We start from the raw sequence: 26,600 nt of genomic DNA on the forward strand, positions 1-26,600 counted from the left end.
TGGATGAGCGGCAGCAGCGAGTTCCGGCGGAAGGAGCTGGGCCGGCGCTAGCAGGCAGTTTCCGCGCCTTCGCCTCGGTGGCGGGGCGGCTGAGCTGTGCCTTCAAGGAGCGGTGCCCACTGCCTCCCGCCTCCCCCCGTTCCCGCTGCCGCCTCGGGCCATGTTGCTGCCGTCCGACGTGGCCCGGCTGGTGCTGGGTGAGTGAACGATTGAGCCAGCGAGGGCGGGCGGGGCCGCCTCTCGCCCCTGTGGCGCGGCGGGTCTCCCGGGGCGGGGGCAGGCGGCGGCCGCGCCATGGGGTCTCCGCTGAGGACTGTCAGGTGCCGGTAGCGCCCTCGGCGCAGCAAGAGCACGGAGCGCCTGCGTCCTTGACCCTCGACCGCGCCGTGATCGGCTCCCCTAGGCCGGGGTTGTCGTTGCTTCTGTCTCCGAGGCGTAGCCCCATGGCAGAGGTCTCTGGGCTGCCCCCCTCTCTCCTCTGGCCCAGTCTCCTTTGGGAAGCAAACACAGCTCGGTCTTGAGGAGCTCTGGGGCCTCTGGAATCGCCGTGGGCGCAAGGGACCCCGCCCGGCGGTAACTGCTCCTCAGCTGTGACTCCACGAGAATGTGGTAGTCTCTGGTGTGCACGTACAGACAGCTGTCTGGTGAAGGAGCTGTTAAAAGTATGCGATTCCAGAGGAATATAAGGTGATCCAAAACATCTTTTATGAAGATAGGCTGAGAGAGCTGGGACTCTCAGCCTGGAGAAGAAAAGGCTCCTGGGAAGCCATAGAGCAGCTTCCAGTGCCTAAAAGGGCCTACAAGAAATCTGGAAAGAGATTTTTTTACAAGGGCATGTAGTGACAGGACAAGGCGGAATGGATTTAAACTGGAAGAGAGGAGATTCAGGTTAGATATTAGGAGGAAATTCTTTACTGTGAGGGTGGTGAGGCGCTGGCACAGGTTGCCCAGACAATCAGTGTTCAAGGCCGGTTTGGAAAGGGCTGGGAGCAGCTTGGTCTAGTGAAAGGTGCCTGCACCCATAGCAGGGAGGTTGAAACTGGATGATCTTCAAGGTCCCTTCCAACCCAAACTGTTCTGTGATTCTATCAGCACCTTTTGGCACAAGTTGCGAGGATTACCTGGCAGCTTGTGTTGAGATTCGGTTTTCAGTTGTCCACATGTTTTTGAACACAAAGCCATTAAGCCTGTATCTTTTCTTCAGTGTTCCACTGGCACATTTTAGTTTTAAATATTACCTGAAGTGTTTCTTGCTACTGTCCTGAGAAGCAAGGCTAGTAAGAGGTGTGATGTTTTTATTATTAGGAAGTAAGAGATGATTGTTAGAAACCCCATGTGTTTTAATAGAACACTTAAAATCATAAAAGAGAGGTATCTTGCTGTACTTTTCTATTAAAAATATGGCTAAGTTACAGGTATCTGGGTAGAAAACCTCACTCATATGCTTACCAGGGACTTTATACAACTGAGCAATATTAAGTGCCCTAAGGATGATCCATCCTATCTTGTTTCTGTTGTGGCATGGTGCGTGTATCGTATCTGTCGATCTTCTTAGCATTTAAGGTTGTAGAACAGGATATTCACTGTAACTCTTTCTGTCTTCTGATAGGGATTCATCTTCTATGAGTCATCTTTGAATTTGGGTGGATAAACAGGATTCCCAGTGCAACAATTCTTCCTTTTTGTTTTAATCTTTTTTTTTTTCCCTCTGTATATAGTCTTTCTGGTCCTGTGAAGATTGATGAATATTGGTTTAACAAACAAAACTAAAATACGATGAGCTCACCCATAGAAAAATACATAAGAAAATATATCTTTTTCTAATTACTACAAAAGTGAATATGTACTACAAGTTAGATGTGTGTCATTATGTTTCTTAAGATAGTTCAGAAGGTACTGTGCCTTTTGTGCCCTTAATTTGGTTTTGGTGACATTAAACATTGTGTACTGTTATGCCATTATACGATGTGTGCACAGGAGCTCAGTTGCACCGATCTTAATTTAGGCATTTTTAAACTTGGGAATGCCTTATTTTGCAAGAAATTGGTGTATGTGCGAACTTTCCCTGTATGCAAGCATTTGGTCATGCCTTGCAATACTGTAGTAGTAGGTTCAAGAAAGAAAAATTCCAACACTATGTAAGTGTCTACTTGAGCTTGACTGTAAGAAAGCTGTACCAATTGTCCTGGTTTCAGCTGTAACAGTTATTTTTCTCTTTCTTAGTAGCTGGTGCAATGCTATGTTTGGCTTCAGTCTGAGAACAACGCTGGTAACAGACCAATGTTTTAGTTGTTGCCCAGTAGAGCTTACTCTGATCAAGGACTTTTCAGTCTCATGCTCTGCTAGTGAGGAGAGGCATGAGAAGCCGGAACGGAGCAGAGACAAGGACACCTGACCCAGACTAGCCAAAGGGGTATTCCATACCACAGCATGTCATGCCCAGTATATAAACTGGAGGGAGTCACCCAGAAGGCCCAGATCACTGCTTGGGTCGGGGCTGAGTATCGGTCAGCAGGTGGTGAGCAACTGTACTGTGCATCACTTGTTGTAAACCAGCTTTATTGTTGGTTTTTTTTTCCCTTCCCTATTAGTAGTAGTAGTTTTGTATTATGCTTTAGTGTTCTTATCTCAGCCTGTGGGGTTTACATTCTTTCGATTTTACTCCATCCCGCCTGGGGGGGGAATGGAAGAAGTGGAGGAGTGAGCGAGCAGCTGTGTGGTTATGAGTTACCAGCTGGGCTTAAACCAGGGCAGTCCTTTGTGACACCCAGCAAAATGCTGAGATAACAACAGATCTGACAGAGTGTGTCAAAACCATGACACCAACACAGATGAAAGCTTCACCTAGCCTAACACCCCATCTCCCATCCTGGCCAGCAATGGATGGTGGATAAGCATAAAACTGGCATATAATTGTGTTTTCCCAAAACACCCTTTCAGCTTCCAGCAATTTGTGGCTTGAGAGTTTTATAGCAAAATGTATTTGAAAAATTAAACAGGACAGCCCTTCCTTTTCTACAGGTATCGCAAATGCTTTGTGTCAGATAGGCCAGCTCATACACTGTGATTAAACTCACGGTAGTTATTCCCAAACTGTGTTTAACTTTCAAGTTTGCGTATTTGTTGAAGATCTGAACAAGGGCTTATGTGTCTGAAATATGATCTGCTTTTTCCAGCTATGCTTGTATCTGCTGAAGGGTATTTCTCTTCATACAGACTTAATGCTGCATTTTCCTATAGGCATTCCTGAACTGACGTGGATCATTCTGGGGCCCCATTGAAATAGATATGCTGATGTATATGTATCCTGCATTGTATAATTAGGCACATATTTTATCCTCTCTTTAAAACATTGCATGTTCAGTTCTGCTACAAGCAAAAAAGAAGAGACATTTTCCTTTGTGGTTCTTTGTTCTAGAATCCTTCATTCAGATTGGTCTATTTCTATCTTTTAATGTTTAGAGTATTTGAAGATTAAAGCAGGTCTTAAAAAGTTTGATTAAAGCAGAACATATTTGCTGAGGAATGGAATTTTGGAAAAGTAAACTTTTTCAGTGTATGTCCTGTTAAGGTAAGTTAGGAGTCTTGGGGTGTGTGCAGAGCACAAGTTGCAGCTGGTACATCTATTCGAAATGAAAATTACAGTTAAGTGGGGGGAAACATTTTGCTGTTACTGATTTTTGCACAATGCCTTTTTTTTAATAAATCTTACACACTGTTGTAACAACTACACACGTTTTACTTGTTTTGAAACAGGAGGATGTGTGGAGAGCTATTGTTACATAGCAATGCACTTTATTAACAGAATGTTAGAGAATTCAATTTAATTATCAGACTGAGTTGTTCAGCCTGTGCGAGGGTTGGTTTGTCAGCCTCCTGAGCCAAGAACTTTCATTTTCTCGTCTGTACAGTATTGTTTGTGCTAAAGATCAATCAGAAATTTTTCATATTGCCTCACTTCCAGTCTTGACGAGATTGTAAATCCTGTGTGGTATCACTAATATATTTGTGCTCTTTCTGATTTTAACTATTACAGAAATATTTTGATAGATGTATCTTTTTTTAAAATAATCTCCCTATCCTTGACAACATACAAATCTTATTTCAACGCTGCATGCAGCTGGTTGTGTTAATGCTTTGATACCTATTGAGCAGGAGTAGTGAATAAAATAGCAAAAATTTCCATCTGATTTCTTGCAGGGTATTTACAACAAGAAAAACTTCTGGCTACCTGCCGTGAATTTATTTTGGAAAGCTCAGATTTGAAAGAATATGCAGAGCACTGTACAGAGGATGGGTTTATTCCAGCCTGCTTGCTGGTGAGTTTGTATTTGCAAAGCAGAAAGTTAAATTGTCTTGCATCCATGGGAAAGAAAATTGAGATATCTCAGTGTAACAAGTATTTCTCAAATGCTGCTTAAATTTTTTAGTTAGGTCATGCCCTCTGGGTTTTGGGTATTTTTTTTCATCCTGTGGTATTAGCAGTTACTTGGTTTCTAGTTTTTAATCTTACTAAGAAGCATTTAAGTGTAAAATATGCAAATTGGTTTCAGTATGTTACATTTGGTCTGCTTTATAGCTTTGAGGCTGATTTATGGAAGGGTGTTGCGAGAGTTTTATTGATTTCAGGGCTGCTGTTGTAATTTATTAGAGATCCCTTTTCTATCCTAAACAACCATTTCAAGTACATATTAATATTGAGGTAAGATACCTCGGCTTTATCTTAGGGTGCCAAATTCTGTTGACAAAAATTGATTCAGTTCAACTTCCTCTCTGGTCAGTATCATCTGCTTTGTCCCAGGTGATATGTGGAACTTTGGGTTTGAATAAATACAGAGTGTATCTATCTATGTATGTACATAAGTACATACTGCATACAGGGTAATTAGATACTTTGCATTTTTAGTATATACAGAATGGAATTTAATACAGCGTGCATATTACAGGGCTTAGATATTGTTAAGTATTAACTTTTTAATGTTTATGAGTGCATCTTCTTCCTGTTTTCAGTTTCAGTCCTCTAATACGTCAGTTAAATATGTGATCTGGGATTTTGTCCACAGTGTTCAGAATTTGTGGAAATCTCCTCCGAGATCCAAGGTTCTGATGCATTTATTCAGAGCAAGCCACTGAACTTACTTTATTTACAACTTTTTAGTGTACTTTGGGAGTTGGAAGTGGCGAACTGAGCCATGGCCAACAAAAATTAGAAAAACCAAATGTAAACAAATTACCTGGATTCTTAAGGAAAAATTCTCACTAGCAGAACAAGTAAATATGATAGGAAAGTGTGACTTTTAAGAATTTTACATTAGACAGAAGTTCTCTTCATGTTTGCATCCTAACACATGTTGTGTTCCAGCATGATACAAGCTCATTATTCTGTTACAGCTGTTCATCATCTTATTTTGGGGGTTTATTCTTAACAGCAAAGGTGAGTGGAGGTCATGCAGCTCTAACTGCCATATCAGTGTTGTGCAGAGATGCAGCACTTCAGATTCTGTGTTCATAATGGCATTTTGTTCTGTAGGTTGCCCTCTGCCTAGCTTGAGACCAGCATAAATTACAGTTCCTGTGCTGAGTGTCAGCAGGGTGTAGTATCCTAATGAGCTGCTTAAATATAATGTGGTACAGCAGATGAAGTATAAGTTACAAGTAAAGGTTCTAAGACCAGTATTTTTTTTCCAGTCCCTGTGTGGAAAAAACTTGACGACTATTCTTAATGAATACGTAGCCATGAAAACAAAAGGTAAGCCTTGAAAATGAGATTTTGGTTTATTTTTCTTATTGGTTCGTTGTGAACTCCTTGATGAAGAGGCAACATCTTCACCTGTATATGGACATATATTTTCAGTTCAGCACACACCATATATTTTCACTTCAAATTTGAGCAGAACTTCTAAGGTAGTAAAGTACAAAGATGTAATAAAATGTGCAAATGGTATGGGTTTATGCTTGTAAAATTGTGCTGTTTATAAATAGGAGGGGGAGATGCTGATTTCCTCTCTCTGGTGACCAGCAACAGGACATGGGGAAACAGAACGAAGCTGCATCAGAAGAAGTTCAGACATCATTAGGAAAAGATTCTTCACTGAGAGAATGGTTGGTCACTGGAACAGGCTCCCCAGGGAAGACGTCATGGGAACAAGCCTGTCAGAATTCAGGGAGCATCTGGACAATGTTCTTAGTCATATGGTTTAGGTTTAGTTAGTAATCCTGCAAGGAGCCAGGGGTTGGACTAGATGATCTTTATGGATCCAACTTGAGATATTCTGTGATATAACTGGGAAGAGTCCTATGGTGTGAAATCTTTCTTGTCTTGTTTTTAAACTAACTAAAATAATTTCAGAATAACTTACCATTTTGTATGAATATTGAGGTGGAGTTAGAGTGTTTCCTGATTTTAAATGCAGTTACTGAGCTTCTAAATGTTTCCGAGTCTAGCAATTCTTTGGTACGTGTTGTATGATCAGATTGTAGTGGCCCTAGTTCTAAGACTTGCGATTTAAGACTTACCATGTTTGGAACATTTCTGATTGTTTTTTTCTTTTCACACTAGGTTTCATAGAAATGGTAGCTAAGACACATACTTTTTTCAAAATACTTTGTACTTGGCACCTTGAAAAACATTATAAATTGATCTGCTTACGTCTTTCCATTTTTACTTTTAATATTCTCCACTTCAAATATACCAAGTGATTTTTTTTTTTTTTTTTTTTTACCAGCTCTGGTGACACCTTAAAATAAAGCGTTACTTTTAAAGGCCTGCCTGCCAGGTTACAGTTTTCAAAAGCACTCAGGTGATTTGGAAATATGAATACCCTTTCCAGAAGTTAATTAGGTTACATTAGCCTGTGTATGCCCATGGCACTGTGTGCAGATTCCATTGAGAATTATAATCATGAATGTCTTCTCCAGTTTCATTTAGGCTTTCAAACCCAGGAACTGTATCGATAATAATGATTTTACTTTTTCTCAGTATGTGTCTGGTTTAAGCATTTGTAATTTTGTGTTTTCTTTTTGGTTTTATGGCTTATTTTAGAAACAACAAGTGAAGTTCCAGCAATGATGTCATCTCTGTGGAAAAAATTAGACTATACACTTTCTCAGATCAGGTAATATAGTTTTGAAATAAAGACACTAAAAATTCACTCTGAGTCCCTATGTTGATCATTTCCCTTTATCATTGTATGAGAATTGTTTTGCTCCCTATTTCCTCTGGTGAAAAAGATAGGTATGTGAGAGCTGATGGCTGACATTTCAAGGCAGGACCAGCAGATAAGGAGGGCATTAGTTTGAGAACATGCCTTCCTGTAATAAAACAATACACTATGACTCATTTAGAATCTGATACCATTGTGGTTACTTGATCAAAAAAATGTAAGCTTCATCTGAAGTATCTGTGAACACTGTTTGAAAGAAAGCAATCAGTAGATTGAAGGTTTCTGAAGTAATGTGAGGTTGGGACCAGACTGATGTAATCATGATAGATACTGTCTCCTTGTGTAGCTGAGTGTTTCTGTTGTGCTCCTTTTATTGATGTCACGTACTTATTTTTTAGGAGCATGCAGAATTCCACAGGATTTTCTGCTAATCAAAGGAGTAAGTAACTGTTCCAATTCCATGGGATCAGTAGGCTTTATGTTCAGATTATGTTTTGCAAAAAATGAGGGAATGCTACAGTAATGTAGCCTTGCTCTTAAAATGTCAGATCTCTTCTGCAGCGGGGCTTTTTTCAGCATGTCTAATATCTTCAGTGCAGTCTGGGTTACAGTAGTGATCAAGGAAGGAAAACAAAAGCTGAGCTTTTTGCAAGGCACATCAATTCTCTATATAACATTTTCTTCTCTGCTGAAAATCTTTTAGAAGTTTACAGGGTTAAAAGTTTTAAAAGCTGCTGTTTCAGTCCTGAAGCTGTTGACTGAATTTGTGGTTCTTAGAGGAACTGAAAACGTAATCAGTCTAATTATGATGCAGTTGCATTTCTGTAGAAGGCAAATATAAAAACATTTTACAATCTTGAAACAATTTTTATGCTTACAAACATGTAGCTGATAAAAATATTAGAAGATACTTGTTTTATCTAAAATTGTTTCTGATAAATGGAAACTTATATTGGTTTAGCTGTTTCATTTAGTATCAGTTAATGAGTGATATATTCTATAATAAAGTGTATTTTTGCTATGATTTATCCCTGTAAATATTTAAGCAGTGATACAAGCATGCCTACTATGTCTATGGAAGTTGGCTGTACTTGTTGAATTAATTTGAATTATTTTTAATAACTTCTTGAATTATTTACAGGCTCAAACCTGTAACACAGAAGACATGAAAGGGTGTTGGTTGCTTTTTGAGTTTCATGAGTTAGTTGTTGTACATAAAAAAGTTTCTGTGGAGTGTCCTTAATCAGGTCTTGGAAAATCAGCAATCTTTTCAAATTCTTGTATCGTGTATTTCCATCTTGTCTTATTATCTCCAGCACGTACAAGAAGTGGAATTGTGGAAATGAAAAGACAGAGAATGCTTCAGCAGTCAGCTCCTACGAACTCCGGATTGTTATCAGTAGCCTGTCAGTCAGGGCTGCAGAATTCCTCTTCTGTTATATCTCCGCAAGTTATTCACAGGCCAACAATAAATCAAAGCATATCACAGACAAGACTGAACACATTGTTTGTGCACCAGTCACAAACCCAGGAAAACAAGGGCAGCAGTAAGTTACTCATATTTTTAACCTGTTTTTTTTTCTGTGAAAAATCTATGAACATAGATGGAAGTTGTCTGAAATCAGGGCTTACCATCTTCCACCAAAATAGTTCCAGAATTCATGCTTTATTCCCCTAGCTCTTCAGACTGGTTCAGATGATTAAGAAAAAAGAGAAATGGCTCTTGTGTACTTGCTTGTTAATGTGAGTACAGAGATCAGAAGTACATTAATCTGTCATTCTATCCTGTGGTCTCACCCTTAACCCAAACACTTGTTTTAGTAGGTAGGGATGATCCACATCAAGTGCATGGTTTTTTTCAAGATACATTTAAAAATAATAATTTTCATGGTAATACCAAATTATTTTTATGAATTCCCAAGAAAATTGGTTGGAGCATAGTAAGTAATGTGTAGATATCTGTAGTGCTTTGACAGTGTCACTAGAAAAAGTACTGGCATCAGGGTTGTTTTTTTTTCCCTTTATGAAGCAGGAGATTTCATCCACATTCAGGTACCAGCATCACAAGAACGAAAGCTTCATTCAAACTTGCTCTCTCCAGGAAGACGGAAAAGGTAAACACGGGGGTTTTTTGTTGTTTGGAATGCTTCACGTTTAAGATCCACTGAGAGTGGCCAGTGTGTGTGATGTTTCACTAAGGAAAGGAAAGTTAAAGAACTTAACATTAGACAGTGTCGTGGTTTAAGCCCAGCCAGTAGAGCCACACAGCTGCTCTCTCACTCCTCACTCTTCTTCCCCTCTGCTCGCAGAGGGATGGGGAGTAGAATTGAAAGAATGTAACTCCCATGGGTTGAGATAAGAACAGTCCAGTAACTGAGGTACAACAGAAATCTCTACTGCTACCACCAATAATAATCATGATAAGGGAAATAACAAGGGGAGAGAATATAAAAATAAAACAGGAAAGTTAAAAAAACAGTAAACACAAGTGATGCACAGTACAGTTGCTCACCACTTGTCGACCGATACCCAGCCTGACCTGAGCAGAGATCTGGGCCTTCTGAGTAAACACCTTCCCCCCGAGCCCCCTTTATATACTGGGCATGATGTGCTATTCCATACCTCTTTGGCCAGTTTTGGTCAGGTGTCCTCTCTCTGCTTCCTCCTGGTTTCTTGTGCCCCTTGTCACTGGCAGAGCATGAGAGACTGAAAAGTCCTTGGTCAGAGTGAGCGCTACTGAGCAAACAACTAAAACACCAGTGTGTTATCAGCATTGTTCTGAGACTACAGCTGAAACTGCACTGCACCAGCTACTGAGAAAGAGAAAAATAACTGTTAACAGCTGAACCCAGGACAGACAGAAAGGAGGCTGTTTGTGCTTCTTTATTGCCTACAGCTGGTCTTTACATTATTCCACTAGTAGACGTAGGGAAATAATTTTGGATCTTGAGACTTAGTGTTCCTTCCAAAATATTAGTTATAAAAATTCTCAATATTGATTATAAATGTGCATTTTTTCTATTTTTAATGTAGAAGAACTATGGGCTTCAGTAAATTTTGTCAGCAAAAACTTTCATATTCACACTGAAAGTGGTGTAAAAAAGCCTGTTTTTATGCTAGCTTTCCTTTTTTGTCTTTGCATTCCAATATCCTTTTAGTGAATTGACTGTTCTTGTGTTGCATTTGTTGTCTTTATCCCTGACTAAATCCCAGTAGGTGGTTTTGCGTATCATTTTTCTTGATCCTTACTCATATATACTCTTTCCAAGTCCTTTTCTATTGCTAAATGATTTTTTTTTTGTATTTAAGTGATTTTAGTGCCCTTGCTGATTGATGGTTTCAGAAGAGTCTATACCCTGATCTCATATAAAAACATTACATTTCTTTTTCATCATCTAAATTCTTATGCAACATAACATTTGTTTGCTTCTTTGACAATAGCTGCTTCTTGAAAGGTCTTTATTTTCAATTGTGATGTCCAGATCTTTTTCTTGAGTCACAGTTAATTAGAACCTGTGACACCAGTTAGTCATGTTTACTAGGAGGGGAAAAAAATCCCAACTGAATAGTGGGCTTAGAATTAGAATTCCATTTGCCATTGTGCTGTTTATCCACAGTCTGCATATTTGTTTGTAACCTCTGTGAAGTGGGGGACAATGTATGCATGTGCATAGTGAGTCGGGTATTGGCTTTTATTGTATTTCCAATATGTAGTTAATTTTCTGTTGATTAAAATTTGTCATTTGCTGAGAAGGAAGAGAAACACTGGATTTATTGACCATTAGGTCTATTGTTTGCTATGTTCTCACAAAATACATCATAAATTTCCTGGAATGTTTCAGTGAATCTCAGAAGAGGAAAAGTATTACAACATCTGGACCTCTTTCAGCAACTAGAAGTTCTCAAGACACTGATGAAGTAATAACAGAAAGTGAGCCTCTTGAAGAATTCATAGATGGTAACTTCCCAGTGAGTATATACTTATGGAAGGTACTTACACTTACGAAAAAAATTCAGACTAAAGGGAAAGAAAAAAAATTCAGACTAAAGGGAACTATGCTTACAAAAGGGTGAGTGTCAGGATGATGGACCTAGGTTTTTTTCAGTGATGTCCAGTGACAGGACAAGGGGCAATGGGTGTAAACTGGAGCATAGGAGGTTCCATGTGAACATCAGGAAAAATTTCTTTACTGTGAGAGTGGCAGATCACTGGAACAGGTTGCCCAGGGGGGTTGTGGAGCCTCCTACGTTGAAGAGATTCAAGGCCCGCCTGGACAAGTTCCTGTGTGATGTACTCTAGGTTACCCTGCTCTTGCAGGAGCGTTGGACTAGATGATTTTTTGAGGACCCTTCCAACCCTTAGGATTCTGTGATTCTGTGAATTAGTCTTCTATATGTTGTTTATCTTGGGTTTTATAGAAATTGCATTTAGAAGATAAAGTTATTCTTTTGAATTTGAACTATATTCTGTGTAATAAGTTAGTGAGAATGGCATGGCTATGTAGAGGTTTTTTTCCTTGATATATTGGCTTTGTTAAGATACCTGTAAACTGTTACAATATGGTAATTTTGTAGAGAATGGAAAACAAAGCAGAATAAACCTTGCTGTACTTTAAGAGTAGAAGTAGAGGAATGGTTTTTGGTACTGTTTCTATAGCAATGTCATGCAGTCACAGGTTGGCTGTCTCTCTGTTACCAAGAGTGTTCTCTTTGTTGAATTGACTTTATTGATTTTTTATTTTTTTTTATTACCACTAAGTTGGAGATCCATGCTTCTTCTCTAGTGATGATAAAAATAGAAACCTGACCACTTAAAACTGTGTTTTCCAGCAACTGGTTATTGAAAATGCCAGAGAAAAAATCTTGAGCAACAAATCTCTTCAGGAGAAGCTTGCTGAGAACATTAACAAAATCCTGGGCAGGTAATAAAATGAATCTCTAAATTTCATATGTATTCTGATTTGATTTATTTTTGTGTTCTGAACTAATGAATAATGTGTTCCAGTGATGGCAACATTGCTCAGGCCCCTAAACAGACAGACAGTGGTCCCTCAGAACAGGAGACTTCAATTGATGAAATCCTTGGACTCCAGGTAGGTGTAAATTGCCATGCTCACAGTTTTTTATAAGACCAGGCACATGAGGATGATAAATTATGGGAACTATACTGAATCTCTGTCTACTGTCTAATATCTGAGATTGCTCTCCTCTTTCTCTTCTTTCTTTTTATTCATTTGCTTGTTTTACAGTACTTCTAAGCTTATCTAACGTCTAGCTTCTGCCCAGGGGCAGTTCCACAACTTCCCTTGCATAGACATTAACTCATCCTGTTTGGTAGTGGGCAGGTTCCAAGAGCTGAACTAACAGGATTGTTTTGAGCCAGTTTAGCACTCTGAATTCATTTCCAGTGCCTGTACAAGGCAGCACAAGCATGCAGCAGAGTTAAAAGCCAAGGGAGTGGGACTGCTTCTGGCAGTGGTTAGCTGTTCACATTACCCTCAGACTGAAATTTAAGTATGCTTCCCACAGTTGCCTTGTCACTGCATCTTTGGTACTGGTAGTTGGGGATCAGGTTCTGACTGGGGATCTGATCAATAGCCTTATAAAAAACAAGGGAATTTAAAATATCTTGGCAGTCTCCAAACATTTTTAGTCTAATCTGATACTCTGATTTGCTGCAAGATAAACATGGAATGTCTAGTATAGCAAGAGAAACTGTCTTTGGAGACTAAATAAGGATGCTTTTTCTTCAAATTTAGTATTTTCTTGCTTTTGGAGGAAGTGTACTTTCTGCAAACTAAACTTCTGGTGTTTTTCCTTTGTGCTCCTGTAACACTTAACCTGGCAATCACAGAGTTATGAAGGGCTCTTAATGAAGGTATAATCTTCATAGCCCTCATGAAAAAGGCAGGAGAGTAGAGGCAGTTGCCTGCTTATGAAGTAGAGGTATCTGTTTTTTAAAAGCTATTCTTCTGTCACATGGTGATTTTTAGGTCAATTGTTGTGAAAATACATAGCTGAAAGCTGTATCCCATTTTTTCTGAGCAGAAAAAATCAAAGCAGTTTCTTGGTTTAGTTAGAGTAGCTGAGACAAAATAATCAAGTCTGTCATATGGGATATCCACCCTTAGAACCACCGTAATAAAAGACTGTACAGAATCTCTGGGAAGTCAGGAGAAACTTTGTATTTGAATGCTAGAATACGTACCGAGTGCTCTGCTCATTTTCCTCCTGAGCTGCTACCAAACCAGTCAGCTTGAAAAAGGACCCATAGAGCAGCATCCAATGTAGTTATGCCTTCCAATTCTATTCCACAGAAAAGTAGTTGGAAGTTATAGTCTACAACTTGTAATGGGTAAAGGAAACAAAACTTGGCTTTGCTTAGTATTGTCTTCTAGACACATGCATAACCAAAAAATGCAGGTTAATTTAGGGATCTTTTTCCTCAGTGGTTGGCTAGTGCAGGCTTATGGCATTCATACTATCTGCATAAACTGCCCAGGTGACCTGAGATTTAGACCTTCTTAAACAGTGCTGATCATTATGAAGAGAATACTCCAGTGTGCATGTGCAGGGTGTAAGGTCTGATGAAGATGTTTGAGGGACTTTATTTCTTAAACTAAGTCACTAATATTTTGTTTAACAGATGTTAAATTTGTGGCAGAAGTATTTCCAGTGTTAGTTTTTATGTTTCGGTGCTGAGCAGAAGTAATAGAACTAAAAGCAATCTGAAAAGAAAACAGTTCTTGTTTGTTTTCCTTTTAAGTTACGGAAGTAGGTGTCTGACAATTCTTTATGTCTTGTCTTTTCTCAGGGTGAAATCCATATGTCAGAAGAAGCTATACAGGACATTCTAGAACAGACAGAATCCGATCCAGCTTTTCAGGCACTCTTTGACTTGTTTGATTATGGTAGGACATATTATACTCAATTGTACCATTAATATAAAGCATCATGAATGATGGGTTTCCCCAGGTATTGCTTGAAGAAGCGAAAGTAATTAAGCAAGCCTCTTTTGCAACAGGAATGGACTGTAGGGCATCTGCAACCCTCAGTTCAGAATCAGATTTTTGTATTTATATATGACTGTAAAGTACAGCATTTTCTTGTGGCTGAAATTCTGGGTTTGTGCTGGTTCAGTGATTGGTTTATTGGTGTTGCTTTAGATTCTTCTGGTCTGAAGGATGATAGTTCATACTTGGTCTTCTATGCTGTTGCACATTTTTTCTATCTGTCTGATCAGGGATATCCTTTTATAAAAAGGACATTTTAGTGCTATTTCTGGATTTGTAATGAATATAGACAAATAGTTCTTTGAGTGTAGGATTGCGTTTCTTGAGTATGAAATCTCCATGCTTCATTTAAAATGTAATAATTGCATTTATGTGTAAAGGCCATATTTAATCATTCTTACTGCTTTCTTTTTAAAATAGGAAAGAGCAAAGTAAATAAGAATTTACCTGCTGGTATTTCTGGTCAGAGTGGAGTAGAAAATGGAATCCTGGTGGATGAGGATAACCTGGAAACACTTGAAAGTTCTTTAGGAACAGAAGACTCTAGTATATGTAGGTTGTTGTGTTTTAGTTCGGGTTGTTTTTTGGTTGTTTTTTTTCTTTAAGATCTTTTCTAGTCTCTTTTCATTATGAAAATATTTTCAGACAACTTGTACATTTCCAAAGCTTTTTATTTTCAATGGTAATATGGAGTCTGACTTGTACATTGCATGAACATATGGATATACCTGTTCTGTTAGAAAGTTTGTCAAATTTAACAGTAATCCATCAGTGTACTTGAAAGTTGTACTTGATAAGCTCCTAAATGGAATCAAAATACCTGCAAATCTGTTTTCTCATTCAAAATAGAGATGCTTTGCAATATTCATTGTGGAACACATAAAGTTAATATCTTACATCCAAGCATATTAATCTTTCTATTCTGTAATGTATTGGTTAATTAATACACAAAAAGATACTTGCTCTGGACAAAAGGTGCATTTAGTCTGTCTACCCCATTCTTAGCAACTGTCCATCAGCAGCAACTATTCAGCAAAAGCCTGTGAGAAATAGAGCCAAAGGTCTTTATCCTGAAATGGCTTTTTGTGCTTGTGGAAGTCTGATTTATTGACTTAAGCCATTTGCTTGTTATTTGTATGCTTACTACTTATGTACAAACTGATTTACCAGTTTGCCTAATATACATAGCTATCCATTGCATATACTTTCTGATTAGCTTGAAAGTAAGGATAAGTAGCATTATTCCCACTTACCAGTTCAATGAAGACTGTTTCACATGAAACTAAGTTGCTTCTAAAGCACTGTAAAAGGATCATCTGTTTGATAATTATGGAACTAATTTATTTTTTGGTTTACAGGTGATAATTCTAGAGAATCACTATCCTGTAAAGGTTTTCAGTTAGGAGAAGCATCATGTGCCTTGAAGACCAGCATTAACAATGATGATACAGCTAAGAAAAATACAACTAGTGACCAGCTGCATGGGAATTGTGGACCAAGGAAGCAGACTGAAGTACTTAAAACCATTACCCCTGAACATATTGGAGAGCTTGAAATCGCTTTTGACTCTGTGCCTGGTTTGACTGAACCTGACAAGAGACAGAGTTCTGATAGCAAATGTAATGAATGCTGTGGAGATTCTTGTGATAAAAAAGAGTTGCCTGCATTAGTATCTGAAAGTGAAAGAGCTATGGAAATTGGAAAAGGACCATTAAGTCATAGTGCTCAAAGTACTCCTAATTTAGAATATGTTCATTCTGGTAGTCCACAGATGTCTTTGATTTCATTGGCAGAGGGAAGTACAGCCAGTGAAAACAGAGCACATTCTGGAAGTAAATGTCACTTATCACCAGATACATCACTATCTGAAAAAATACTTACTGAAAGCCCTTCTAATGGGAGCCCTGGCCACAGTGTACTGCTGAGAAAAAACAATTCCTCAATTTCTAGCCCATCAGCAGATGCAGGAAAGGAACACGACACAACAAACGGTACAGCTGCCTTACCTGGTATTTTACAGGAGAACTCTGTCCATCAGGAACAGAGTATGCAATCAGACTGTGCTGCAAGAGCTGCAGTGAAGGTTTCGGATCTTGACAAAGCAGAGTTGCAGCTTGAAGTTGTTGATACCTCTAACAAAACTTGCTCAAATGATCAGCATACGCTTGATAAGCCTTGTAAGAAATATTTAAGCTTCCCTTCAGGACTGTCAAGCTTGGAGGGAGCACAAGGGGAAGTGCAGGAACCTTCATCTTCTACAAAAGTAGATGCTGATAATGTATATTTATCTTCTGGTGATGACGCATGTACAGAAATTTCTGTAGTACCCAATGAAAATACTCTTACTACATCTGAAATATGCCGCTCTCCTCTCCCAGAAACAGCATCCTCAACAGATGAGTCAGGTACTGAGGCCAAAAGTATAAGCGGCGTATCTTCTAGTAGTCAACCGATGGATGTTGATCCTTCTAATATAATGTCCCTCAAGATCATCATCAGCGATGATCCATTCATTTCATCTGACACCGAGTTAAATAATGCTGTTTCCAGCATCACAGGAGAAAATTTGCCAACTATAATACTGTCTTCTCCAGGCAAATCCCCAACCAAAACTGCAGGCCTGTCCAAATGTCTGACTTCAGAAGACACTGAAAAAAATGTGGATTCAGATTTGACAGAGCAGAATCTTCTTGTGCTTAGACCTAAGGATCCTGTGGTCACCTCAGTCAACACTCAGAATGAAGACTGCACTGTTTTTTCAGTTGCAGGTACAACTAACCTTTCCAAGGAAGGGGGATTTATACAGTTGATGCCAGCAACAAGCACAGCTTTTGGGAATTCAAACAACCTTTATATAGCCACCTGTGTGACTGATCCAGCTGCCTTGGGCACAGCAGTAACACCGTCAAATGTAGTTGTATTGCCTGGCAATTCTATGCCACTTGCTGCCCAAGCTCCAGCAGTACAACAGTTACGGACTCCTCCTAGATCCAGCAGTACATTTGCAGCAAACCAGGCTGTCTCCCCAAACTTCGCACAAGGTAACCTCATTGTTAGAAAATGAAAATGTGGCATTTATATAGTGGTTTTATTCCTTTTTTGCATGAAAAGTAAACCATTTTTTTAAACACTGCTGTATCTGCCCCTTGAAACTATCCAGGAGTTATTATGTAGCTTGTGAGTACAGTAGTTGCTACTAAAAATGAAATAAAAACTACGAAGAGTCATCAACCAGGCTGCTTTGAAAGAAGTAGTCTTGTATTTCAGAAGCTTACATGATACAGTTTTAACAGTGATAAATTTAGGAAGCATATTTTGGCTTATACAAGAAAAGATTTTGTTGTTTTGGCTAAATAAACCATTTTTGTTTGTTTTGTTTTAATAAGTTTCATGTTACAAATTGAATGCTGTGTTACAGGTATCCATGTTTAGCTTTGATAACTGGCTAGATACAGATGATCCTTCCAAAATTACTCACTTGTTTTGTTTTATTCAATTTTCCAAGAACCTCTCCTACATTTAGACAGTATGTTCTGAAAGTATAACATTTTTTTCTTTCCATAATGTAAAATCTCTCCTAGTGCAAACATTTTTATTACCACAGCAATAAAAAAAATCAGTGCTTTTTAAGGTGTGAAACCAAACTATAAGCCAGCTGTGTTTACACATTTAGCTTTCTTTCCAAAACTAAAAACTTGTTACACTGATCTTTGAATTTCTCTGTGTAGTGATTTGATTGTGCTCCACTGCGACAGTATGTGCAAGACCTTGGAGCACTGAGAGGCATTTTCTGTCATGGGGATTTCTTCAAGCAGCTATTACCTTCGGTTTTTTTTCAGAGAGAGAGAAACACAAGTTTGCCTTTTCTTCTGCATGTGATAGTTTTCCTGGTAGTGCTCATTTAACTGAAGAGCAACATGGAATGAATTTTCTGTTCACTTTTGGAATTTTTCTTCCACTTTTCAATGAATGTGCTATAATAGTTCCTGTATGTCTGGCAGCCATACGCTAACAACTTGTTAGAATAACTGAAAATAACTATTTTAACAGCAATTTAAATAGTTAAATAGGGAACTTTGGCTTCAGTATTCCAAATTAGTTTTATTATGCTTTTTTTTTTCCCAGTAATTAATCTCAAACCCACTAATTAACTAAACTTTGTGTACTACGTTTAACACCTCCTACCAGCCAGGAATATCCATGATGGATCATGGATACATAGGGACAAACCTATCCCAGCATGTTGTGTGCTTGTAAGCAGAGGGTGTTATGGGTACACTGGAAGAAAAGAAACATAATTCTGGTAATAACATTTGAGCATCGTAATTGTAGAGGGCAGGATGCAAAGAGTTGTTTGTTTTTATTAAGCAGCAAAATGAGCTTTTGATGTTACTGTTTGTTATAAACCAATTCAAAGTTCAAGCCTTAACATGGGTTTGTCATACTTTAAGCTTCATTTTGAAACATGTCTTAAAAAGGAAAACAGACTTTAACGAAAGAATTCAGTATAATGTTACTATTCTCTAGTAGTAATGTATAGTAAGGACAGTGAAGGCTTACTAAAAAGCCAGAGCTTTTCTTGCCACAGGTTTGAGCATGCATTGTTTTAAGAAAACCTGTTCTGAAGCTTTTCTTTTCAGTAAAGTGTTGTTTCTGTACAGTTGTAACACTTTGATGTCTTTTAGGTTCTGCCATTATAATTGCATCTCCAGTGCAGCCTGTTTTGCAAGGAATGGTGGGAATGATACCTCTCTCTGTAGTAGGACAAAACGGAAATACATTCTCGGCACCTGCCCGCCAGGTAGCTCATCACAGAACTTTTCAGAATTAAAGCTGAGGTGATCAGGAATCTTGAGATAAATTATAACAGAATATTTTGATTCTTAAAGGTTCTACATATGCCTGTGGCTAATACAGTGTGCAACAGAAGTGTCCCAAAACTACCCATCCCTCCCAAATCACAAAAGATTCCTGGAGCAAGAAACAAGACTAATACAGGTACCTGACTTGCCTTCTTGAGAAGGGTGCAAGAAAAGGGAGGGGCTCTAAAAACATGTCAGTTTTATGCATACCACTGCTACTCTGCCGGGTAACTGCTGGGATGGCTTTGCAAGAGGCCTGTATCTACAGTTAGTGACTGCATCTGCTCAGTTTACAAAGAGCTCCCAGCATATAAAATAATTCCAGTTTGGGATCAAGCTTATTTTGCAATGTAATGTTTCAAGGCTCTAATGCAGTTTCTGAAAATTTAATTTTCTTTATATTTCTGATTATTTTTAGTCTTGTTGGTTGTAAGTACTGTTTACTGCTGCCATTGAAACCAAGCCACATAGTAACAAAGAAGTTACTGGAAGAGTCAGCAATTCTAAACATTTATTAAGGAAAATATTTAATAGAAGGGATGCATATACACTCTGCTGCCTGTTTTCTCTTTGCCATTTCATGTGCTTGTGTATATTCATTTCATTGACATCTTGCTTCTTTAAATAGGAAATTGAAACAAGACTGGAGTTTGATTCATTTCTCAGTGTTGGGAAGGGGGTGAAGAAAAATAATTGAAAATGGAAAATAATGAGTTGTAAGGACAATTTATGCTTTAGCCTGTCTACCTTTTTGAAACAGAGACAGCTTACACATAAAATGGAACGAAGCTGCAAATGAAGAAAAAAGCTGGGGTTGTATAGTTAGTTCTGCATTATACTTTGCTGATGGATAACTGAGAGTTCCCTGCAGTTATTTCCCACTTGGAAATCCCTGCCATGTGTTTGTGTCCTGGGTTTTGTCTTGCCAGGCCTACCTGTTAGGTGTAGGCAGCAAACTTCTTGTCTGTTCTTAGTTGGTGACCTTTGCTAATCTATTAATCTGTAAACTTGAAAATTACAAAAATAAGGCAGAATTCTGTCCTGGGTTTTTCTTTATTGGTTCTCTGTCAGGTGAAATGTCATTGTACTCGCTGTGAGGTGATTTCCTTGGAATATTGTGGTTTATTAACATTTCATCTGTTGTTCCAGGAAAACTGGTACCAAGCGTAGCTGAGCCTTTGAACCACGCAAGTTCTCGAACACAAAGGTCAGTAGAGCCAGCTATTCAAACCTGCTTTCTTCTTCCTGCCATGAATTGCTTTGAACAGTACTGGTGGAGAAGAGAGCAAGTTTTATTAATGGTGGCACAAGCACCCCCTTTATTTCTCCTGCTCTGCTAAGAGCACTGGAACATATGTGTGCTAGTACTGGTGCAGCACGTGCTAGAATTCTGGTGGTACTGTTCCTAGGCTAATTTTGAATGGCTTTGTGTTTGTTTCTATCTCAGTTGTCAAATAAAAATTGTTTGAGGGGAGTGCAAGCAAGGAGCAATTGCCTGTTACATTTACTGGGAGATTTTAGTGACTAAAACCTTTTCTTTTTTTTTTTCCCCACCTTTTCAGATGAGTATTTCCCACGTTTTGTAGTACAGCCTCATTGCCTTTACTGCTCTCTGGCCTTTACTGCTCTCTGGCCCAAAGCCCATAGAGCTTGTTAGATTGGGTTCTGCAGCTGTGTGTTCTAGCTGTGCAGATTAGAGCACTGCTTGGTCCTTTAAAGTGAAAAGCCAAAGGAAAGATGGTGAGGAGAACAGCATGCTAACTTTGTAAGTGATGAGTATCACTGAAGTGCTAGTTGGGATAGGTACTCGTTTTCTGTTGGGCAAGTGAGAGAAGAGAAGGCAAGGCTTCAGTAATAACTCTCCTTGTTGTTAATGGACTTAAGAAACGAGAAAGTTGGAGTGAGCAAAAGTGAAGGAGAAGATAAGAAGCTCAGTGGAAATATTAGACGTGAAACATCCTTTTATTGTTTAAAAATAAAACATACTTTTAAAAAATCTACCTATTCAGAACTCAGTTAAAATGTCGGGGAAGTGAAAAAAACAGGAACAATAAAGTCAGCTTATTAAAAAAAATTGTATCTCAATGTATACAGTGTATGTGCCTGGAAAAACTAGCAATTTTTAAAAAGCCACAGAAGCAAGATTTTGGATAATACCACTTTGATAATTCAGCTTTCTGTTAGTTGTAGTCAATCTCCAGACATATGTTTTGCAGAACAAAGAGAACAAAATGTTCCCTGTAAAGAGATGTCATTTCCCATTTCTACTCTCTACACTTTCTGCCTCATCTCAAATTTCACAGAAATAGAACAAACTGTTCCCACCTGTCCTTTCTTTACTACCCCAAAGGTACCAGAGTTACCATCCCGAAGTTAATTTGCTATTTCCTCTTGCAAACCATAAAGGCTGATCTGCACCGGCGTGTAGCAGAGATGAATATGAAGAGGCTTTTCTTGGAAACACAGTGTAAGCAGGAAGAGGGCACAGACATAATAGTGGTATGAGCTGACAGAACAGTAACATCCTTCTCTTGATGTCAGTACAGCGCAGTGGTGGCTTTTTCATACTCATTTGGCTGGTTGTCAGGTGCAGACCCAGCCTGAGGGAGTTTGTGTGCTCTCGCCCAGATGCCCACTGAAAACTTTGTGTCTTGCTCTGTGTCCTGTCACCTACAGCAGTGCATAGGGGAGAGTACATCTGATGATACTGCCCAGAGTTATTCTGGCAGCCTCTTGGCAGCTTCAGCTCCAAGGGCTTCCAGAGCCACAACCAGTACTCTGGGGTGGACTATCTTGTCATGAATGCACTGTTTGTTTTGAACTCAAGTGAAGTACCAGCATCCAGAAATACCCCAGGGTAAAATGTTCCCAGGATTAATTACATTCACTTCAAAGCCTCCTTGTTTTGGTTTGACCCTGGTACTACTTTTACTTGATGTTCCTAGTTCTTCCATTGGAATTAGTTTCCTTTTATTTGGCTTTTTCTCAGAGTTCGTCTCAGTCATCTCTCTTTCCAGGCTGAAGAGCCCCAGTCTACCTACTTCTTCTTTGTACAGGCTCTATTTTGTACTTTTCTTGTCATCCTTTTTGGCCTTCTCTGAGATTTCTGCGGTTGTCATCCCTTACTCCTGGTGTTTGTGTGTTGATAAAATACATTTAGAGAATAGTGAGAGCTTTAAGCAGGTGTTTTGAGGGGCAGGTGAGGACTTCCAGCCAGATGAAATGGACTTGACTAGTAATAACAGGTATGTTGCTGAAGTGTTTTCATCTCATTTTCAGGACTGGAAATTCAGACAAGCTTATCACTGCAGAGCTAGGAAGGAAGGTGGAGGAGAACTTACCTGTTGCACCAGTAGAAAGCACAAGCTCAAGTTCAAGACAAAGTGAAAGCCACAGAAGAGTGCTTTGCTTTGATAACGTCCTACCCGCTGCAGGAGGAAACACCCAAATTCAGACTACTAAGAGTTTATCCCAGAAAGAAAGAAATGAAAATACTGTATTTGCTGTTGACTCTGCATCATCCTCTGCTAAGACACAGGTAGCAAAGAGAGAGAAAGATAAAACATTGCCTAGAATTCTCTGTAAGCCAGAAGTTGGTAGCAACAGAAGCGCATCTGCAAAGGAGCTGCAGCCTGAGCGGAAGGCATCAGCTGCAGGGCTTCCATTAGATCCCTTCCACAAGACTACAGCAAATAAAGAAAATGAATTACAAAGGGATACTGATGAAAAACAGAAGAGCCAGGACACTGCCAAACTCTCAAATGGCCAACAGAGTGTTAGCTTGTGGAATGAGAAGACAGTTGCTTCAGTGCCAGAGCTGAACAAAAAGCAAGGTTCACTGTCGAGTGGAAATGGCAAATCCTCAGTGTCTGTTTCTTTGTCTTCGAAGGAGCCAAAGAGAGAGACACCTAAAGTTTCCAGCCAAGGCCTTTGCCTGTCAAGCCCATTCACTAAGCAGTGTGTGGAAATGCTGCAAGACATTCAGTGGCACAGCCCCACTAGTAAAACAGTTGAGAACGGAGAATTGCCCGTGCCCCGTACGCCATCTGGAGTCGGGGACAGGCACACAGATGATACTACAGACAGCATGCGGACACCAATGTGTCGGCGCTTCAACGAGGACAGCACCACCCCTAGAATCATGGTGCCTCCGGCTACACCAGACCTGCCCGCCTGCAGCCCAGCCAGCGAAACAGGCAGTGAGAACAGTGTCAGCATGGCTGCTCACACGCTCATGATCCTGTCCCGGGCAGCCATTGCCAGGACTAGCACTGCAACCCCCCTGAAGGACAACACCCAGCAGTTCCGATCCGTAAGGAGTGCAGTAAAGAAAAGGAAACTGGAGGACTTGAATGAAGGTGAGAGAAATTCTCGTTCTGCAACTAGGAAAGACCTTCAAAGCTCTCCAACGCCATCAAAAAAGAAGAAAATAAAGGCAAGTGCTGGCATTTACTTGTTAATTCTAAACATACATTGGTTATTTATATAGATATTTATAAAGAAATGGTTCAGAGGTGCTAGTCCAAATCCCAGATACTCCAGTTATATTTGTCAGATTTACTAACTTTGCCTCTTCAGCCTCCTCTGAACTAACAGTTTTCTTAAGATTAGAATAGCCCAAATACAAGAGGGATGTGGACCTCTTTGAGTGAGTCCAGAGAAGATTATCCAAGGGCTGTGGCACCTTTCCTATTGAGACAGTCTGAGAGAGTTGGGCTTGTTCAATCTGCAGAAGAGAAGGCTCCAGGGAGACCTTAGAGCAGCTTCCAGTGCCTAAAGGGGCCTACAAGAAATCTGAAGAAGGTCTTTTTAGAAGGGCATATAGTGACAGGACAAGGGGGAATGGATTTAAACTGAAAGAGGAGAGATTTAGCCTAAGTATTGAGAGGTTGTTTGCCACTGTGAGGATGGCGAGACATTGAAACAAGTTGCCCAGAGAGGCTGTGGCTGCCCCATCCCTGGCAGTGTTCAAGCCCCTCCTGAGCAACCTGGTCTAGTGAAGGGTGTCCCTTGCCTGTGGCTGGGGTTTGGAAGTAGATGATCTTTGAGGTCCTTCCAATCAAAACTATTCTGTGATTCTATGACAGTCTTCAGATACCCACAAGTAAACTCCTGCTGGCACTGCACATACCTATGGAATCTGTTAAATGAGTTTCTGAATTCTTAACTTCAAACTATGTTTCCAGGTGGAATGTAGGAAATAGGACAAACTCAAACTAGGCCTTGCTAGAATTGAAGCCATTCTTGCATCCCCATTTACCATCAGGACTAGGAATCCACATTTTATGTATTCCCTGTCCCTGCAGTCCATAGCACCATTCATTTGACTTGAGGATTTAATGACAAATAGCAAAGATGAGTTGAGAAAAGGTGATATATGCAAAGAATCCAAAAGAAAACATGGTATAGCTTTGTAACTCACCGGGCTTAGAGCACACTCCTGAAATACTGAGAAACACTGACTTACTCTTACGTACATGACAAACCAGAAGCCATGCCCTCCTGAAGCCTGGATTGGCTCCTGCTGGACCAGAACATGCAGCTACTCTACTCCTGTCCCCTAACCTGACGGCATACAGCCATTCCCATGTCTGTTCCTATGTGAGCTTGGTGCATTTATGTCTACAGCACAGATGGAAGGCTGAGGAAGAAAGCGATGCTTCTTCAGTAGCCCCAGGCTCTCAGTATTTAACCTAACTGTTCTCTTCCTCTCCTACAGAAAAAGAAGTTACCAAATTCTTTCCCAGCAGGCATGGATGTGGACAAGTTCTTGTTGTCTTTGCATTATGATGAGTGAAAAAATAAAGAAGCTGGGCTGTGACTGTTCAAAGCCAGATGGTATTTGCCGAGGTTTTGAATGAGAAGTTAATTCTAAAGGGTGAGTTGCACTTTCAGTGCACTGGAGTTTCACTTTATAGCAAAATCATGCTGTTCCTGAAGCAGGTTTCTAAGTGTAAATATCATTGAGTTGGTCTGTGTTTGTTTCTGAAAAAGCACTTGCGTAATTATAGAGCCATTTAATTTGCAAAGTTGTAAATTTGTATAAATGTACTGTAAGAAAAGTTGTATGTTTCCTGTTACACCACGTTGTCTGTGTTCTGCTGCATTCTCTACTTCCCCATCCAAACCGCTTAGACAGTTTGGTAAAGGCAGTGTTTGTAGTTCACTGTTCTGAGACAGGGGCCACTTCCCATTGTCTTATTGAATCCAAAAGGGATTTAATCTTTGGGTGAAACCGGCTTGTACTAACCCTCCCTCCTAACTGTCAAACCCATGCTGTAAGGCTTTGAATGAGTTAACAAAAGTGCTGGTAACTAAACATAAGGCCAGTAAAACCTCCAAACATATTTCTCATCTAATGAAGCTCTGCCCAGCCAGTTATCCAGGTAAAGCTTCCATTTGGATGAGCCTCTGTTTGCAGTGGTGGCAGTTGAATGCAGAAGCTGTTTCCAGACAGTGTGCTGTGCTGTTGGGTTAACTCCCTTATGCCTACCCCAGTGTATGAACACTGAACCTGTTGCAACAGCCAGACAAGCATTTTGGGGTGTTCTGTTGCAAAAGTCGGTTCTTTTAACTGCCATTTGTACTGGTGAGTTAGCGTTTGTTAACCCCCCTTGTGCTTTCAGCCAGACACAGAAGAATTGGCAGCTAATCTTTCTGTTCAATGTAGAATTTTTCTACAAACTCTTTTCCAAACAGGCCCAGGAGAAGCCCAGCCTACATTTGAGTAATAATTAGCATGGGTAAAAATTCCCACACTAGCCTTGCTCCAGTACTGCAGGATTTTCTTTACTGGTATTTCCTTCTTTGTTCTCAAATTGCTGAGGTCTTAAAAAGTTGCAAGTTTTCTCGTAAGAGATCTGTACAGCGACAGGGCAATGGTTCAGATAGTATACAAGGATTCCTAAGGAACCAATATATTATGCAGTAGATGTTTATATTAAACCCATCCAATAACTGAATACTGCATAGCGTTTACAGCTTGAATAAATATTTTTGGTTTAATAACAGCGTTGTGTGTTGCTTAATGTTTTGTACATCCATGAAGCAGCTCTAAGGAGGCTCTATAGACGAGTCACGTTGATCGGTCATTTTTAGAGTTCAGTGTTAACCACTATGGTCTAACAGCAACTGTCAGAGGGGCTCAGGTTAGCAAAGAAAACCGTCTTAAGCATAAAAACTGCGTAATAGTTTTCTGCCAGTTGGTAGGTGACATTTGTAAACAGCTTTGCTAGTTCTTTGAGACCTGGCATAGCTCATACATGGGACAGCTGCTATCCACCATAGTATTTTTCAGTTCAGGTAAACTTGTGATACTAAAGTGCATTATCACTTCACTTTCAACTGGAAAAAACATCTTCAGTTCCAAGCTGCTGTCACAGGGCAAAGAATTTTAAGCAGAGCAGGTGTCAGAGAGTGAATGAAGGTGTTTTCTTATCATGAAGCATTTAAACCCCACTGTTCATCTGCTCCCTCCACACATACATTCCTTCCTGAAAAAAACAGATCCCACTATATCCCAGTCAATGTATTTATTCCCCTGTTTCATGGAGGAGCATGTA

General features: G+C 39.6%; 1 protein-coding gene across 2 annotated transcripts; it reads left to right on the plus strand.

Annotated features, from left to right (window-relative positions):
• Positions 1 to 19: 19 nt before the first annotated feature.
• On the plus strand, positions 20 to 26,048 carry LOC133271560 (protein NPAT). 2 transcript variants are annotated; one of them, XM_061457760.1, is made up of 18 exons: positions 20 to 197; positions 4,201 to 4,319; positions 5,689 to 5,749; positions 7,043 to 7,115; positions 7,562 to 7,602; positions 8,480 to 8,710; positions 9,193 to 9,277; positions 11,006 to 11,132; positions 11,994 to 12,085; positions 12,169 to 12,256; positions 13,978 to 14,074; positions 14,597 to 14,728; positions 15,535 to 17,217; positions 18,862 to 18,977; positions 19,066 to 19,174; positions 20,188 to 20,245; positions 22,318 to 23,473; positions 24,758 to 26,048. In XM_061457760.1, the coding sequence occupies exons 1-18, from the start codon at positions 161 to 163 to the stop codon at positions 24,833 to 24,835; spliced, it is 4,383 nt and encodes a 1,460-aa protein (XP_061313744.1). In that variant the 5' UTR covers positions 20 to 160; the 3' UTR covers positions 24,836 to 26,048. The 2 variants fall into 2 exon arrangements, with proteins under 2 accessions (XP_061313744.1, XP_061313743.1); XM_061457759.1 differs by lacking the exon at positions 24,758 to 26,048 and having other exon boundaries at positions 9,196 to 9,277; positions 22,318 to 23,603.
• Positions 26,049 to 26,600: the final 552 nt, after the last annotated feature.

The sequence above is a fragment of the Pezoporus flaviventris genome, unplaced genomic scaffold (genome assembly GCF_033815535.1).
Source record: "Pezoporus flaviventris isolate CSIRO_AGI_PZ_B2104156 unplaced genomic scaffold, CSIRO_AGI_Pfla_v1 ptg000025l, whole genome shotgun sequence".
NCBI lineage: Eukaryota > Metazoa > Chordata > Aves > Psittaciformes > Psittacidae > Pezoporus > Pezoporus flaviventris.